General features: G+C 30.2%; 1 protein-coding gene across 2 annotated transcripts; it reads right to left on the reverse strand.

Moving 5' to 3' along the window:
- Positions 1 to 741: 741 nt before the first annotated feature.
- On the reverse strand, positions 742 to 17564 carry LOC143199322 (uncharacterized). Of its 2 annotated transcripts, none has more exons than XM_076409059.1 (7): positions 17504 to 17564; positions 6178 to 6330; positions 5772 to 6120; positions 3988 to 4225; positions 3407 to 3927; positions 2187 to 3046; positions 742 to 2133 (listed from the first exon to the last, which is right to left on the reverse strand). In XM_076409059.1, the coding sequence occupies exons 2-7, from the start codon at positions 6323 to 6325 to the stop codon at positions 1985 to 1987; spliced, it is 2265 nt and encodes a 754-aa protein (XP_076265174.1). In that variant the 5' UTR covers positions 6326 to 6330; positions 17504 to 17564; the 3' UTR covers positions 742 to 1984. The 2 variants fall into 2 exon arrangements, with proteins under 2 accessions (XP_076265174.1, XP_076265165.1); XM_076409050.1 differs by lacking the exon at positions 17504 to 17564 and adding an exon at positions 15102 to 15342.
- Between the last annotated feature and the right edge of the window lie 2091 nt (positions 17565 to 19655).

Below are 19655 nucleotides of genomic sequence, written 5' to 3' on the forward strand. Positions count from 1 at the left end.
GACATATACTAGTACCTAAAAATATAAAATCCCCACAACATTCAAGCGCAGCCCCATTTACGTTCTTATAGCATATGATCACGTAGTTAAGAGTGTTATTGATATCACGTCGAACTACGATACTAAACTGTATTAAAAAGATATTTATGTTATACTACTAGTAATGTACTGGCTACGGACTGCACTGTGATGTGAGAGGCCATCTGTCGAAATAAGTTTTACCTGTTTTTACCCTCAGTGTCGCTTTGTATCACCGTTATAGCCCCTTCTTTCTTTTAAATGAAATAGCATTTTCAAGTAAATTAATAGTTTTTGTGTTTAAAACCCTTTCTCATTTTATAACTCATATTCAAACCTATAAAACAACAAACTATAAAGAAAACATTAACATTAAACAAATAACAAATATATTCTTTGCGTCTCCACAAAAATTGACATAAGTAACAGTCGCTATTTTGCTTACGAAAACCGAGTTGTTATTTTTTGTAAAACGTACCTATTAATAAGATCGTTAAATGTATTTATTTTCAAATTCAATTTGAAGCCATAGCATTTGAAATACTAATTACAAAATGTATCAGCGTCAGGTATTTAAAACACAAATGACACATTACAGTTTTAAAAAGTAATTGAAATACAAATACAAAATATGTGTTAACATAACCCATCTATAGAGGTTAAATACACTTCAGGTTTACCTGAAGTGTCTCAACTATTATCTATTGTTCAAGTAAAACAATATTTTACAAACAATATTAAACCATTTATTGGTTAATCAACTTCGAGGTATAAATTATTATTAACAATACAATCAGTCTATTAATATTACTAAACACTACAAAACTAATTTGTCAGATTCTACAAATGTGATATAGTTTTAATTAATGAACATAACGTGTTATTCTATTAATAAATATTTTAATAAATAAATAAATATTTTTGACAATTAATTTACAACGGTAATTTTTTTACAATGAATAAAAATATATACATTTTAGAAATACTTTTTAAGAAGAAGAAATGTTTAAAAAGAATAGAAAATTACATAACAATTTTAGATAACATTAAATTAATGTAATTTAGAAATAATTGAAGCAGTTAATATCAGTACAGGTAAATAATATTAACAAATCGATCGTAAAGAATCATCTCATTTCGTATAGCTGACTATATAAGTCGTCAAAATAATTGCCGAAATACCACAAATAATTTTAAACTTTAGTAGCCATTATATGTAAATATAATAAGAAATATTTTTATAAATAAAGCTATTTAAAGCTTTACATTGAGAAATTATTTTTATTGGTATTCTAGTTTCATTATATAATTATGTGCTATTTAGTCTTAGATTCTACATTTTGGTTTCAAAATATAACTTTTGAGGCATTTTACGAAATATAATACAAACATGACTTCAAGAACATATCGTAACACATAAGACGATTCAAATACATGACCGGAACAATAATATTAAATATTCTTTAAGTGATTATTACTATTAATATGTCACAACAGCGAACAAAAAAACCACAAAAGTTTATTATTGTGAAATTGTATATTATTAAATCACTGAATTTAATTAAGATAAGTCTGGCAATATATATTAAGTAGAATCAAATCTACGAATAACAGCAAAAATAATTTCTCTAAATTTTCCAGCAGTACTCAAATTACAAACAATTTTTGTATATTGTGCATTTTTACTCAAGATGTAGAAGTTGCTCAACTTAGACAACAATTAACATTTTTAAAGTTACTTGTTACGTTGTTAACCTTTTATCTTTCTTCTTTTTAAATCAAGCGCCTCATATAAATCCTTAATTTTTAAAATTTTATGACTACTATTTAGAAATGTAATTGCGATCGATTGAATTTACAGTTACAATACTTACCAAATTTTATTTATTTTATTTTATTTAGGATATCTCATGTTTAATTTTTTATGAAGCGCTTTTAATGTTACGTCCACAATACCTTTATCAGTCTATACCGAATTGGCATAAGCTTTACAATGATGTCGGCTAGCTACATCTATTACTATTTCACCAGATTTAACACTTTTAAATAAATTAACTGCCTCTATGTGCGTTAGTCCTTTAAAGGATTTCCCGTTGATTGAAAGAAGTTCATCACCTAAAAGTAACTTGATATATTGTTATATTCATTATATTTATTAAATATGTTACCTTCTTGCAGAACTCTGGATTCTGCAGCTTGTCCATCCTTGAATATTGTTTTGACATAAACACCCATTGGACCTTTAGGTGAATCTTTGCCGCCGACAATAGAAAATCCTAAACTTTTATGACCCGGGCCTTTGACAAATGTACAGGTTTTATCACCTAATTTTGAAACAGTCTTTTGACAAATTGGTACTGGTTGAGATATTTGTTTTGACTGTGAAGATATTGAAAATTTTCTCATTCCATAAGAAGTTATTGGTTTTCCATTTGATGTTGGAGAAGAGCAACATGATTTTGGTCGTACTGGTAAAGGAGGAACTGGGGATGTTTTAGTCTTAGAAAATGAAGGCGATTTGACGACAATGGGTGACAAAGATTTACATTTTTCTAGTGTGTTTTTTTCACTAAATGTTACTTTTGTTTCTATATTGGTTTTTGGTTTAAGTATGTCAGATAATCCGACGTATTTTGGTTTTGATAAAACAGTGGTACTCTGGCTCTTCTCTAAAGCATTATAGCTGCCTTTACTGCCAAAATGTTTACGTGTTACTTCTACAGTTTTGCATTCATTCTCCACTAGATAATTTGTGTGGGTATTACTGACTCCCATATTTTTCTTTTTAATGACGAAATTATCTTTTTTGGGACTCAATAAGGCACTAGACCTACCCAGAAAAGCTCGAAATGAGTTTGATCGCTTTTTTGAAACTTTGGTTGGAGTTTTACAGGGCGTTCTTGAAATGACTAATTCTAATTCGTCGTTTCTTGGTTGAAAATGGGTTTTGACAATGCTTTGATCCAACCCCTTGATTCTGATACCATTGACTTTTATCACTTCATCGTTAACTTTTAAAAGATCGTTTCTAAAAAATATATCAAAGTATTATAACTCTTTTTAAATATTTATTTATACAAAAGTTGCATACGATATTATAACATATTATTAATGATATTTAACATTTTGCACGCCGCAGACTTGCCTTCACTTTTGCTATTGCGAATAATGTTTTTTTATTCAGACATTCAACTACATGTCCTGTAAGTATTGTTGAAACCATGGTTATTATAAATACATAATATAAAATATATATAAATATATATAATTTATAACAATTCTCGAAGATAAATCAGGCGTATGTGTGCAGCCGGCAAAATGGCAAATCTACAGTTTTAATAATTTTTTAATGCACAACTTAACAAAAACAAAAGTCAATAAAACTCACCTTGATGCTACGGAATTTTCCATAATTTCCGAAATGATATAAGTACTAGTGCTATTGTCATTTATTTGAGGATGTATTTTTAAACCTATGGATTCGCCCTTCTTCACCTTCAACCTAACACATTTAAATTCTTTTTCTAGAATACTGGAACAACTCTGATGTGTCGTATCCATTCTGTCTTCATTAACTTTCAAATTTTTAATTTTTTCGCAACAAGTTATTTGTAACTTTTCAGCGTCATCTTTTTCATTTTTACTAAAGGTTCTCTTCAGTTTTACGCTACGTCTTGCCGACAAGTTACGTTCAATATCCCCGTCTCCTGAACTCGACCGTGATCGTTTTTTTGTCAAATATTTTGTAGGACTCCTGCTATAAAACTTATTGAAAGTATATGTTCTGTCCAATTCCTCTTCAGCCGTATCTGTATCGTCGCTAAGGTCGTTCTTGTCTCTATACGGTCCCATATTTTTATCAACCAGCGTTTTATCTGCGTCGTTGTCGTTTTCACTATCTTGACTGGACTAAAAATTAAATTCAACTCTCAGTTTTCTCTGTTAGTGTTTATCTAAAAAAAAAAATACCTGACTGACGTGTGACTTGATTGATCCAATGGGAGAGTCTATCGGGGTACATTTTGTTGAATCGCTTCCATATCCACTCTCATCAGATTTAAATTGTGTAACCGTGGATGGTGATTTAGAATGCTGTCTTCGTCGTGGAATAATGTAATTAAGTAAACTAGACAGGCTATCTGTTGAGGACGATTTCTGATTAATTTTTTTGAAACCGTCCACTTCCTGGCTGCCTCTACTTCTAGATCTAAAACATTTTAGTTTTATAGGTTTTTCTAATAATTTTATTTGAAATTTAAGAAAAATCGTTAATCTAATGGTCACAAAGACGTTCCTAAATAATTGCACAATTTAAACAACATTTTAGAGGAACTATATTAAATAAATGCCTGAATTGCAATTTACTTCGGCAAACATTCTTTGAGGAATATAACAGTTAACAAATTAATAGATTGTTCAATAAAGCTTTAGCTCAATATGAAATGATTTCATTAAGAATTTTTTTTCATTGTTTGTTCAATCATCTAATGGTCGAGATAGATTAACATTAGCTAATATATGCCATGTTTCCAAAGTAATTTAGGTTCAGATATAAAACATGTTTGATCAATTCTTATGATATAAACGGAATTTTGTTCGTATATCATCGCCAAACTTACAAAAACTTGAAAAATCATTTTACAACAAAACAACGCCATGACACAGCTCTAAAGTTTGAACTAACGAAATTAACACACGCATTTTTGCAGCATTCAACCTATTCTTCACATCTAGCACCATTAGATTTTTAATAATTCTCATCAATCGACGGAAAATGATTTAAATCAAATGAGGAGAGGGTATAGTAACTGTGTGTATAGTATATTGTGTTAAGTAAAAAAAATATATTTGAAAGGTATTTCAAGTCCTTTATCTTAAACAAAAAGCAGAGCAAATCAGACTCAAAATCAAGCAATTGTACTAGTTAGTCGGAAGATACTGTCAACTTGACCTAAAATCAAAGAAATTGGTTTATCACTCAATCATAAAGCCAATTTGGACCAAAGAAGTATATATATGAGGTTACACTAACATCAAACCAATTAGTAATCCACGCTGTCGACATAAAGTTCTACAATTAGTTACCAATGCGTAACCAACGAAGAACTGCACAATGACCTCGAAATCAAATGGATTTACGAAGTGATTCAAGACTTTGCATTAAAACATGAAATAAGGTTACTAAATCACAGCAACGTGAAAGCAATACAACTACTGGACAACACGCAGGAAACCAGAAGATTCATACGAACCAAACCGCAAGAACTTATGTATAAGCGTTAATTTTGTATAATTGTTACGTATAAGTGTTACTTACTTTAGCTTAAGTAGTTTAGTTTTATTTTAATTTAGGAAATGCATACTGATATATTGAACTCGTACGCGCGTTTCTTGTATATTATATTAATGCAGGTCAACAGAACAGTAGAAATAAATTATTTTATAAATTAAGATTCTACTTAGCACATTTAATGTAAAATGTAATTGATTAAAAAAATGTCAAGCCATAAAATCCCTATTTTCTTATCTAACAATAAAACATATATATCTAGTACATATAATATACATTGGTCATTCATAAAATAAACTATATATAAACGTTTTTCCTGTTATCCAATAACGATTACATACAGTGGTTGTGGTTAGTATATTACTCATTTAAAACAAAGCAAATTTTTAGAGAAAATTGTTTATTTTAAATTAAATTTGAAATTTATTTAGAACCAAGATACTAGCAAATAATGGGTATTTACCTTAATGTAAACATAGATCGCAATTTTGATCGTCTAGTTTTTTTTTCTTCAGCTATGTTATCGGAACTCAGATTTTGTGTAGTTGTGTCCAAAGCCGTGGCAATATTTTCATCCGCCGGTTTCATCATCGTCAAATAACTCAATAGCTGGTCCTGTTTAAGTTCGATGTTATCAGACACACATTTCACATTTCTTTTCATCCTGTTGTGAGACTTCTCACGTAAACTAACGGGAGACTCTTTGGGTTTTATAATCTCTTCCAGGGATACCTTATCTTGAAGTTGAGCACCATCATGTTCTTTTTTCTCAAAGGTGGTCCCAACAGTGCTTTTTCCCAACATGGTGAAACCTTAAAGTACGCCATTTATACAAATATGTTTGTTAATGAATAATCTCTAAGCATTACTAGATTTGTGTGGTATTTCATCTTCTTTCTCCTCCTGTTGCGGGCTTAAGGGGGCTTCACGTGAACCATCTAATCCAGAGAGTGCACAAGGATTCTCTAGGTGAGCGTTCGGATCCGAACCATGTCTTTTGAACAGTCTCAACACCATTTTCTCTACAGTAGACATATACTATTAACCTTACAATAAATTCGTAGTACTAAACCGAAGAGAATAAAAAATATTTATATATAACGTTACTCGAATCTGCGGTTAACTGAGTTGTATATTAGATCACCCGAATGATTTATACCACAAATCTTATCTCTGTGTAGACAAATGAAATGCGCCATTATTAATGAAGGGTAAACATAGATGTTTACTTGAGATTTGGTATTAGTACAAAATTTGCCGCATGGCTCTTTACGACCTTCGGTTGATGTATAAATAACTACTGCAAATTGTACCAAAAAGATTTACATATTTAATGTTTCCTTTTTATTTACTGTTATATAAACATTATCGGACTTTCTGTGAGTGTGACATTATATATTAAAAAAAAATGCAGAAATTATTACCTAATATGTTGTATTAGAGACATATAAAAATATAAAGAACAATACATTTCTGAAAATAAACAAATATGTATTAATATCATATAATAATGTTAAAGTAGTGAACTTATTTTGAATAAAATTAGTTAGTCAGTGGCTAGTTGCTAGCGATATTTTTAAACAAAATAACATACATTCCTGCGAAAAATATAAAAAATAAATATTACTCGTTCTTCTAAAACGGTTATTTCCATAAAGAGATATGACTTAAAGATTTTTAAAAATTTAGCCAAGTTATTTTCTATAACTTTGTCTTTAAAAATGTTAATCTACTATAGTCACGGGTTGATATCCTGCCGGGACATGATCGTAAATGTATGTTTATGATTGTTTAATATTTGTAATTGTCCTAGACAAGAGTGCAAAATCCGACAAGGGATATGATCCCAATCACGCCAGTAACCAAGCTGGATAAGATCGGATGTCTTCCGGGATGGTTTCTAAGTTGGTCACTCGCCAGTCGGTAGGCTTAATGTCGAGGACCGTGGTTCGAAGCCCACGTTAAACAGTAGGTCAAGCCCTGATAAACCCTAGTTGGGAAAAAGGAGACTCCAAAATATTTTTAAAAAATGTTAAACCATCAGCTCAACCAGAAATTTTTTTCAAATATTTTAAGTGCTAAATTTAAAACATAAAAGCAATATTTAATATCAAGCGGATGAAGAAAAAACTTCCAATGTTTATCCAACATTTTGAATCGACGTTCCTATTAGACGAATATCTAACATCCAGTCCAGTCAGTTTTAGTCAATAAACTCGGTTCCATTTCAGAATCCAATAATTGGGACTTCTCTTTTAAATTAAAATTTTTATTGTTTTCTAGGCATCGGACTAGAGTTTCGAGTAAGTATCATTATTAAAATAACTAATTATGAAAATTATTAGTTAATTGAAAATAAAAATGCATCTTATTTTTAGGTTACTTCAATATTTCCTATCCAGATGGTATAAAACTGGCACAAAAGGGTAAGGAATATAGGGCATGAAAATGACTTGGGTCAGTTCATTCTATTAAAATCAGATAGATGTGAAATCTGACATAATTTAAGCAATGGCAATATGGAAAGATAAAGGATAAATGGATGCTTGTGAACTAGACCTATATTTGTTATCTTACATATCGTTTTATTTTCTCTTTTTTCCTTTCAAAATTATTTTAAATTTATAATTAAAAATATATTATACACTATATAAAGCTTTGGTTTGTTAATGTAATGTTTAGTTTTATATGTTTTATTAATTTATATTGATAAATAATTAAATATTGTTTAATTTTATTTTTTCCTTACAAAATTATTTTATAATGTGGATGTGAATAGTAAAAGAAACTATTGATTCGCAAGCTTGAGTTAACACACGACTGGGTGCTGTCATATGGGGTAAAAGTTATGACTACATCGACGGATGAAGTCGTTGCAGCATTAAAAAGTAGAGATTAGTGGTGACGCTCACAGCTCGCGAACAAGCGCGTTTTCAGAAGAACTTCAGCTGAGTTGTTGTTTGTGGAAGGATTGAGATATGAAGTGCTTAATTACTGGAGTGTCAGTTTCCCTGTGAATTTGATTATTTCTGGCAAACCACTGAGCATTTTAGATTCGCCTGGGGAGCTTATTTTGAAAAGCCATTTCACCTAGTTGCGTGTAACAAACTTGGAGTAGACATTAGATACGTAGAGGAGTACAGACCGGATTAACATCTTGTAAAATTAGCATTTGATGGAGATGGAAAGTCTGCTATAAGGGCAGATCAGAGAAGATAGCAAGTTTGTTATCCTCGACCCTTCCTGAATTGTTTTCTGGATTTGGGAAAGCCAACCGAACAGTCGGTAGAAGTGTAAACCTAGGTACGTGACTTTGTATCTATTTATATAATATTCTTCAAATATACGTGTAATATGTAAGAACTGGCAACGTCGAAAACTTAGATTATAATGCGCTTGCCAGGATTCTCCAAAATTAGATTCTTACCTTTTATAATCTACTGCGCGGAAATGCTATTCGTTGATTTTCGTGCTACCATTTTTTATGTGAAAGATGAATCACGCAATGGTCATTCAATAATGTAAAAAGCTGACGAAATCTTTAAAATATATAAGCATATATTAAGTGTCAATAGTGGTATACAGTTATTTAGCACAGAAATATTTACACAAAATTGTCTAAAGAAATCAGTATGTGGATTCCCAATACATTTAATTGATAAAATGGGTTGCTGAAATGTCAACCGCGGAGAAGAATATCGATATATTGGTGAATAAAAAATATCGATATTTATTTTTAATAATATTGATAATTTTTCACTCCAACTATACTTTTCCACGCTACATTCACTTAATCACCAAGGCGAGGAAAACTCAAAATAAAAGTTCTATATCAAAATCGTAGATTGACACATCATTTGAGTATATTACATTATTTGCTAATTTTTGTCATGTTATTGGTATCTCTTTGCCCAAATTGATCGAGATGGTTTTCCCAAACATTGCTCAAAATTACAAAAAACATATTTGGTCAAGCGAATGTATTTTAGCTGCAAGAAATCTTGATATCTTGAAATAAATTTTCAGATTCAAAATGAGATAAACTAACGAATTCATGACGTACAAATCGGTTGTTTCTGTTACTAACCAAGATTGTGTTGTCAACTATCCAACAGAATTTTTAGATTGACTAGAATTATCTGGATTACCAGTTCATAATCTGTAATTAAAAGTGGATCGATGTAATTATGTTGCGCAACATGAACCGGCCACGTCTTGCATTTTGTTCTAATGACACCCGGCTCACGGTGAATAAATGAAAGAAGAACGTTATGAAAGTCACAGTGTTGAAAATGAAGAGAAAAAGGGCGAAAGGTGAAAATAATTTGATTCCACGCATTCCTATCATTCCGAATGACATGCCATTTGATTTTAAACGATTAAAGTTTTCATTGCGGCTTGCATTTGCAGTGTTGTTAAATAAATCGCAAGGGCAGTCATTAAGTGTGTCAATCAATCTTGAAAATGTATGTTTTTTACATGGCCAATAAACATTACATTATTTATTTACACATAAAAAACATGACAATAAACATTATGTTTTTGAATTGTTATTACTTATATTAAGACATTTAAAAATTATTGTTCAAAAAATATCGATATATCGGCCAATACACATTTTCGACACCAAAGCACCCAAGATTCACTTGATAACCGGAGAGGAGAAATCTCAAAATAAAAGTTTAATACATGTAGAACTTTTTGCCGCTCCAGTACTACTTTCCTACGCAAAATGCACGTAATGACCAGGAGGGAGAAATCCCAAAATAAAAGGTCTACACTCTCCATCGAAAACCCTAGGCTTTTGTTATCGATATTTTATAACTAAAAGTTCGACATCGACTCTCATTTACAACTATCCATACTTCTTTCAAACAAATATCGAAAAATATCGGCCAAAAAATATGGACTAAAAATGTCCATATTCAATATCCCAACTGTCCGATCAACTAGTATAGTATAAAAACAAATACAGTGATAAAACTACAATGACTAATTATTTTGTGTGGTTAAATAAAATTATTGTATTTTTACAATTACTAAAAATAATGTTGAATTAAAGAGAATGTTATCAATATAACAAACTTGTGGTTAGTTAATGTGCTAATTTTAGGCAAAACGTAATATGTGCAAGCTTGTGTATGTACGTAAAAAATTAAAATATGTATTCTTTTTCAATACGTAGTATACAAATTCCAATTAGGCCGACGATATTATTTTCGGGCGCAAAAAATAAGTACGTTATAAGTACAGTGTATAAATATCAATAAAAAATAAATAATGTAAAACATTGACGATTTCAGTCTATAATTATCACAGGCAGAAACAGTTATTGTTTACTGACATTTATACACATAAAAATAAAATAAAAAATAACAATAGCATAAAATACTGATTCTTATTTTTTTATTTCTAAAAAAGTAATAAGAATTTCTACACTCAAAATATAATAAAACTTGAAATAATTAGCTATTTAAAAATACAAATAATTATTAAATTTCACATAATTTCATTTCATTTTTAGGATACCTATCAGTAAAGGATCATAAGTTTTTAGAAAACATGTTGATCATTAAGGTATATCTTAATACCTTGAAACAAAAAGCTGTTATTGAAAAAATCTAGTATATTTTGAAAGTGTAGAGGTAGCCAGTGCAGGTCATGTTTTTATTATCAAATTAACTACTCGTTATGATCCTAATTTTGACCGGAAAATCATTTTTACGGTAGACAGAACATTTTTGTTTAAAAGGTTATGTTATGTATATGAGATATGAAAGACATAGAGTTAAAAACAAAAACATTTAATTTAATTTAAAACCAATAAATGGAAATGGAAGCGATCCTATTCTAGTGTAAACTCTACTTACTAGTACTCTACTTACTAACTCTAACATTTTATGGCTGGGGGACTTTGCCCGAACTCCACCTAAATATTGTTTGATTGTCGCCACTATTGAACGATTGCCTTTTTAACAGACTTCAGTAAAATAAGAAGATCTATATTCGATTGTATATTTTTTTTAATCTGCGAATTGTGGACCGATTTTCAAAATTCTGTTTTTATTCGAGTGCACTTCCGACTTAATAGCACGTCCACTTAATAGGTGGTCCCATTGGAACCAAGTTAGGATCTGATGGTAGAATTCAGGGAAATCGAGAAAAACCGTCAAATTTCAAAAGCACGTACAATATTTTCATTTTTTTTTAAATCTAAAATAATGAGATATTTGTATATAATGTTATTGTTGAGCTGATGTGACGGGAGACACAATTCGTCATCGGTTAGGATTTAAAAGATATTTCTTTAATAATAATGAGGACGTACAAACAACTAATTGTAACTTTGAAGTTATTTACAGTTTGTTTTTTAAGCACTAACCGTATCATATGGGTAGCCGTCGAAATACTACAGGTAACTGCCTTTATTAGTGTTTGTAGCAGTATATAGTTTTAGTGTTCTAGTTTGGTTGAAACATTTGTCAAATCACCTTTGTTTAATGATTCTTTATTTTCAACTATCATTTTTTTAATACTATTTTTCCTCATACTCACCTTTACTTTACCTACCCAATGTAATACTTAATAAAATAACTGCGTAATTTATTGAGTACATTAGCGGTGTAGGTTAGTATTGAGGGGGTGTGATGATAGTGATAAATAATGAAATAGTAAATGTAATGGAATTAAAATGTAACACTAACTCAAATAAATCATAATAAATGAAGAAGAAAAACTGATACTCTTTTTCAGGTATGGACTAGGTCTAAATGGAACATGACATACAACATCTGCTTAAGACTACATGTTATACTGTAATAGTAAATATAACATATAAATAATATAACATTCTTGTAAAGAAAAAAGCCATTATTATATCTACTCCAAAACTCTAAAAACAAAAAAAGATTATTTATTGAATCATTAAGCATTTTCACAGGCTAGTTTTCGAAATTTACTCTTCGAGAAGTTCATTAAAGATCGTTAAACAGCTATCCCCAAATTGTACATTTATTATTTGTACATTATTACAATTTAAATGCATTACAATACAATAAATTAAATTACAATACATTTAGTTCAATTTCTATTTTTATTGTCACCATTACCTAGTTTAAGTTTAATTTCAGATTATTGACGGGTATTAAACAAAGTAAAATATATATTCTACAAAAACAATTATGGCTAAATGAATTAATATAATAATATTGTTAATATAATAATTAATATTGAAATTCGTCGATAGAATTCCAACGTTATAAAGGCCAGTTTCTCTCCAATTTCACTAAATATTCAAGGATTCCGCATCAACTAACTGTAAATGTTCTTTCTTTTTTCTATGTTTTAAACATATAGTTAACCAAAGTAAGGTGCATCTTCGACACCAATCTCTTAAACGAAATCAAACGGAACATTTTTGGTTTGCTAATTTAGCCAATATAACAGGACAGTGTATACTATTTGACAATTTAAAAATATTTTAAACAAAAAAAATTGACTACAAAAAATAAATAAGGAGCTCACTAAAAATTAAAAAGTAATCAAAATTAGTTTATTATATATAAAGTTTGATTATTTTTTAATTTTTAGTGAGATCCTTATTTATTTTTTGAAGTCGGTTCAATTTTTTTGTTAAAATTTTTTTTATTTTTCTCTTTTTAGTGTTAGATATTTATTCAATAAATTATGCCCTTATTTTATTTAATATTACAATGGGTAGGCCAAGTAAAGGCGCAGCCCGTATGTCCCAGGGCACGCCACCTAGCCTAGGTGATTTGACAAATGTTCAAACGAAACAACAACAAAAAGTTATTGTCCCCGCCAGGAATCGAACCCGCGACCTCCTTTTGGGAGCTAAACGCCTTAACCATAGAAGCAATTTTCCGTCACATCAGCTCAGCAATAACATTATACACAAATATATGATTATTTTGGATAAAAAATATGTGGAAACGTTATACGTGCTTTTGAAATTTGAGCTTTTCCCTTGGTTTTCCCCCATTCCCACAACAGATCCTGATTTGGTTCTAATGAGACCACCTCGGAAGTGCACTTATTCCATTATATATATATATATATATATACACATATATATATATATATATATATATATATATATATATATATATATATATATATATGTGTGTATATATATATATATATATATATATATATATATATATATTTGTATACATATATATATATATATATATATATATATATATATACATATATATATAAGCAGCCGAACGTAGAACCTCCTCCTTTTTTGAAGTCGGTTAAAAAATACGACTTTTCAAACGTATATAACTACAATGATTATTAATTTATATTTGTATAGAAGCATAATCCAGAAGTTAAAACTTTGTAGAACTAACGATGACTCTGTTTTGTTGTCTATTGACGTAAATATACCAAATCGATTTTTACCTGAGAGATTAATTTTATCCAACATAGGATATTATCTTAGATAAGGAATTACGCTATATTTTTAACTATCAGTTAATCTATTTGTTTATCGACCCAATTTGAAAATGGCGAGAAATATTCAATATACTAAACTTATACAATGCAATAAAATTATTGATCTGTAATTGTATTATTTGTTTTGTGTATGTATAAAATGGTTGTTAAAAAATATAAATGAATCTAAATAGTTTAGAATAGCTTTATTTACAATTTCAACCTTAAAACCGCAAAGGTAGTTAATGCCCTAATGTTATTAACGGTAAGTACTGCACATTCTCCTCATCAAAATTAGATATGCGATTCGATGATTATTGATGCATTTACAAAGGCCAAAACGACACATACATCTAAGTCAGTAATAATAAGGAAAAAATTTGTAATTATTAACACGCAGTATTAAGCTTTGAATAACAAAAACAACATTATTGGTTTCGCTGAAACAATGTATGAAAATAATTTAACACATTCACACCGTCTGATCCCCAACGATGATTATTTGTTAGTATAAAATATTTTTAATAATTTCTTTTTTAATTTTTTTTAAAATATATTTTAAAATCTCCTTTTACCAACTATGGGTTTACCTGGACTGGACCTACAGTTTAACGTGGGCTCCGAACCACGGTCCTCAGCATTAAGCCTACCGACTGACGAGTGACCAACTTTAGAAATCATCCCACAAGACATCCGGTCTTACCCAGCCTGGTTACTGGCGTGACTGAGATCATTTTCCTTGTCGGATTTTACACTCTTGCCTAGGAAAATCACAAATTTCAAACAATCACAAACATAAATTTACGACCATGTCCCAGCAGCCACCGCAACAGTAGGAGGACCAATAAAAAAAAATTGAACCGACTTTAAACATTAAATAAGGAGCTCACTAAAAATTAAAAAATAATCAAACTTTGATTGTTAACACAAAAAAAAAACATTTTAAAATAAAATATGTACATTATAATCGTTGTATAACTAAATAAAAATAAACAAAAACCTTATTTAACCTATCTACTACACGTATTTTATATTTTACTATATACACACCATTTAGCTTAATACTTACCTAAAGCTATTTATCCATTTACAATATTATTATAACTACTACCAACTGATCACACTGAAGTCGGTGCCAAGCAACAAATTAGATTTGTTTTGTTCATAATTTAATTTTAAGAACCCAAACAATTATATTATTTTAGATTTGTTTGTTGTTATTGTATTTGTTATTGTATAATGTATAATGTAAATTATTATATGAGCAAAAGCAATAATATAGTTATTGCAGCATGAGTTTACTCTCATAATGTAATTAATTAATACTTACAGAGACATATTTTCGAATCGAAACACTTATTCATATCCAATACCACTGGCTAGTTAAATGCGAGAAAACAGAAGAATAATTTGTAGTTTACAAATAATATTATATGAAATATCAAGGCTGATAAGATCGAAGCTATTTCGACATACGCGTTCCCACTATTATTTCGCATCCCCTCAGGACTACCGAAGAGTAATTTAATTATTTACCAAGTCGCACCAATTCTACATCGCGAGTCTTGTTTTACCTTGATTATTAACGAAAGATAATCGACTTCCCGCTGCCCACATGAGCCCCCACACGCTACACTCGAGAATATTAATCGCGAAAAACACCATTTTTAACTATAAACTGTGTCGACAACCGTAAAAATCTTCAGCTAGCTGGCAACAATTATCGGTCGATTTTCAGACACACAGCGTATCAAAAAGAAATTAATGGAAGTTCCTCTAAAAATTTTGGTCATCTTCTGTTAACAATTGTTAATTGTGTGTGTGCAATTAATTAATTATAGCTAGCCCAATGACCGAAATTCAGTTTTTGCTGTCAAATACTAATAATATTAGGTACTTTTCATGGTATTTTTTTAAGTCTTTTATTGATAATTGGTACGAGAAATAGTAATTAAAATATTTTTTATTATATTGAACAATTTTTTCGTGTCGGATATCGAAAACAATGTTGATTTGCTATCGATCCATTTTCGCACTTCTTCAGCATTTCAAAACCGTATACTAACCAACTCATACTGTACCGATGCAAACAAGTAGTAATGAGAAATTATTAAATATGCTGTGTGCACAGAACTTCTCATTCATACTACAGCAGTGGGTCCTTAAATATTTACAACATGTAACCCAATGTTGTCATACGTTGTGATATAAGAGAATGGCTTTGCTTCTGTTACTCGTTATTGCTGGTTTTTTTGCAATAACACTTCGTTTGTCGTCGTTGAAGTAGCAGCTACTACACCTTACAGATACTGCCCTATGCCCAATCCAAAAATTCTGCTGCTGAATAACATTAAACACATTTAGCAAAAAAATGTGACGAAATTATTACAAATTTATTTAATAACAAAGAACGGCCTGAAGGATCAAAAAATGCAAACAATGAATTTCAAGATTTATTAGACGAAACCCCAGCCCAAACTCTAAATATTCCCAGTAAACTTACCACTTGACGTATCAACTGCCCGAGAGCAATTTGACAATCAGACGTTGACTTACAACGGGAAAGATCCAAAAGGAGTGAAAATACCTACGACATGGAATGACTGAAAATGTGATTTTGCATCATTTCAACGTCACGGTTTCATTGCTTACCAAGCATTGCCAGCAAAAAGAAATTTTCTAGGGCGTATGGTGACTGGCAGTAAAAAGTGGATTTACTAGTACGTCTCAAGAAAATATTCATAAAATTCGCATATTCGTTTATTCGCATAAAACTGTTACTGTTGCTGCATGTCTACAGACGCCAATTGAACAAATTGAGCGTACTCTAGTAGTAGACGCCAAAGTCATCCTCCTGCATGACACACGGTGGAAATGATTCGCTACCAAACCTATCCTATTTTCGACCCGGTATAACCATATTGCCAGAAAGATCGGAAAAAAATTATTTAAAATATTTTGATTAATATATATTGTATAGTTTTCTCAACAAAAGCCTTTTTAATGTGAAAAAATAATCGGAATACGTGCAGGCCCCTAATAGATAAACAAGAAATAGTTAAATTATCTTAATTAGTTCATGACTGATTGAACAAAATAATTGTTTATAATTAATTTTGATATTTGATATTGATATTGATTTAATTTGATATTTTGATATAATAATTGATTTTCATTAAGTAACGGATAAAGAATTTATAGAAAACTAATTCAGTCAAGTTCATAATTTAGAATAACGACCACTTAATGTAGATCCAGTCTATCCATAGTCCAACTATGGCGCCTCGCTTAACCAAGGACCGAGTGATTTATCAATCTTGTGGTGGTGTGATTCATAACCGCAAGTTCCAAAAATAGGCGATAAAAAATTCCGTCATTAATTATTTGCAGGACAATAGGATTTGTAAAATATTTTATATGCTTCTGAATTCAAAAATTCACAAATCGGTTTATTTATGGTCAACACACTTTATTTAATATTTATTTTATTTTTGTCAATCAATAGTCAACTATATTTAATAATATTTATTTACATCTTAATTATTGTAACAAAAAGAAATAGTTTTGCTTTGTTTTTAATTTTTTCTTGGCATATTCTCTACAAGCATATTGAAATAATAAAATCAATTATCAATAAATTCAGTTGCTTATTATATATTATATAATTAGCTAATTTCTTCAGCACTATTTGCTTAAAAATCTGAATAATATAACGTGTTAATTAGTACTTACAAATAAGTATAAAAGTTGTCACAAGTTTAACATCACACACATTACTATCCCTCTTCAAAATTTACAAATGACTACATATTTTCAACTATGTAAAAAAGTCCGTTTAGAGGAATGTTTTTATGTTTCGCACATATTTATGGATTTTATTATTTAGAATGCATTCTTTTAAAGGCAATAATTATAGTATGTTTACAGTTTTATGATTATATGGTATTATTTGTAAAATCCTTTTATGCAAATTTGTTTTTAACAAACTTTAATATTAAGACATATATTATTATATTACACTATAATAAATTATATTACATAGTAAAAAATAATTCACATTTTTATCGTTTAAATATAAAATATATATTTTTAAATAAATTTTATCCAAAAGATTATTTTATTATTGAAACTTCCTTATAACGTTCTTTTTTGTCATGTTTTAGAGTATTTTTATCAACTAGGTTTATTTTTTGGTTCTACTGCTTATCCACAATCCTCGACATTAAGCTTACCGACTGACCAACTTCTGGCGCAACAACGGGCCATTCCAAAAGACATTGCTGATTACTGGTGTGACTAGAATGATTGTTCTTTGCCGGGTTTTGCATTGCTACCTATAAGTAATCACAAACTGAAGACTGCGGTAGTAGGATGACCACCACCGGCTACCAAGCTAGCTCTAGTCACAGTCGTTATTTTTATCGTTAATTTTTTAAATTATTTGAAAACTAGGTATATAAATTATGATATGTGAAAGGTTTAAAACAATAAAAACTTTTATTTTCTTTTTAACCGACTTCAAAAGAGGAGTAGGTTCTACCATATGAGATGTCGTTATAGTCGAAACGCTATAGGCAACTGTTTCTATAGTGTAATGGTTAGAACGTTGAGACCACACGCCGAGGCCGCGGATTCGATTTCCAACAGGGGATCAATTTTTTTGTTCTTATTTTATTAGAACATTTGTCAAATCACTTAGACTAGGCAGAGGACTCCAGGGCCAGAAACGTTCCTTATTTTCAATCATTGTTTTTTATTCCTATTTTTCCTCATACGTATTTTACTTGGCCTATCCATTATAATACTAAATAAAACAACTGCGTAATTTATTTATCCCTAAATCTCAACTCAGGATATTTAGATGAGCGTGTTCGCAAACTAAAGGGTTTACCTATATCTAAACCAATGATAGTTGAAGGGACACACTATATAGAAAATCCACTGGAATTAGCAGAACTGTTTGGTAAACAGTATCATACCCTTTTTACAAAACATCACGATGAATTATGGAGAACACTCTGAAAACTGGAAACATTTATCAAGCAGTATGTAAAACTAGAGACACTTCTCCTGGTCTAGATGGTATTAGATCAATATATATTAAAAACTTTAGTGAGACTCAAAAGAAAAGATCTCTTGAACATATACAACATCATATGGAACAATGGACCTACTATGTGGAAGTGTTCAGTATTGGTTCCGATACAGAAAACATGTAAACACAGACATTCGGTGGATGGGTACAGACCAATAGCGCTAAGCAGTCACCTGTGTAAACTAATGGAGCGCATAGTTAATAATAGACTTATACTCGTATATCATACAAAAACACAGTCTGTTGAGTGAACATCAACTAGGCTTCATCAAAGGCACATTGGATCACTTAGTGGGTTTTGAAAGCGATATAGTTGAAGAATTCAATAACAGGCAGCATACTACAGCAGTCTCTTTAGACCTAGAAAAAGCATTTGACTCCATCAAAACATCCAAAATTCTGAGCAAAGTACAACAATGGAAGATAGGAGGCAAAGCGTATCAATTTGTTTCATCCTTCCTAAGGGATCGAACTTTCAGGGTTAGAGTCAAAGGCAAGATATTGTCATGTTTTCTACAAATAAGTACACCATTTAAGCTCAAGGCTCCATAAGTCCAACCCTATTTTTAATTGCGTTTGACTCTATCAAAGAACACATACCTGGGCAAATTAAAGCATGATTTTTCGCTGATGACATTGTCATTTATCATGCTCATCAGGATCACAAAATAAGTCAGGAAATTCTGCAAAAATGCCTCGATACTCTCCCTTCTTGGGCATAAACAAATAGCCTTCGATTTTCACCTGACAAATCGAATAGCGTGCACTATTGCAGAATAATTAATTGTC

Source organism: Rhynchophorus ferrugineus, unplaced genomic scaffold (assembly GCF_030347505.1).
Source record: "Rhynchophorus ferrugineus isolate W39M unplaced genomic scaffold, kcgeb_rfMv2 rfM1, whole genome shotgun sequence".
In the NCBI taxonomy this organism is placed as follows: Eukaryota; Metazoa; Arthropoda; class Insecta; order Coleoptera; family Curculionidae; genus Rhynchophorus; species Rhynchophorus ferrugineus.

Coding starts and splice junctions, on each gene's coding strand:
- LOC143199322 (XM_076409059.1), bottom strand. CDS start 6,325: ATGGTGTTGAGACTGTTCAAAAGACATGGTTCGGATCCGAACGCTCAC. Junction 4,226..5,771: donor CGATCTATGTTTACATTAAG/GTAAATACCCAT, acceptor AAAATGTTTTAG/ATCTAGAAGTAGAGGCAGCC. Junction 3,928..3,987: donor TCAAGTCACACGTCAGTCAG/GTATTTTTTTTT, acceptor TTTAATTTTTAG/TCCAGTCAAGATAGTGAAAA.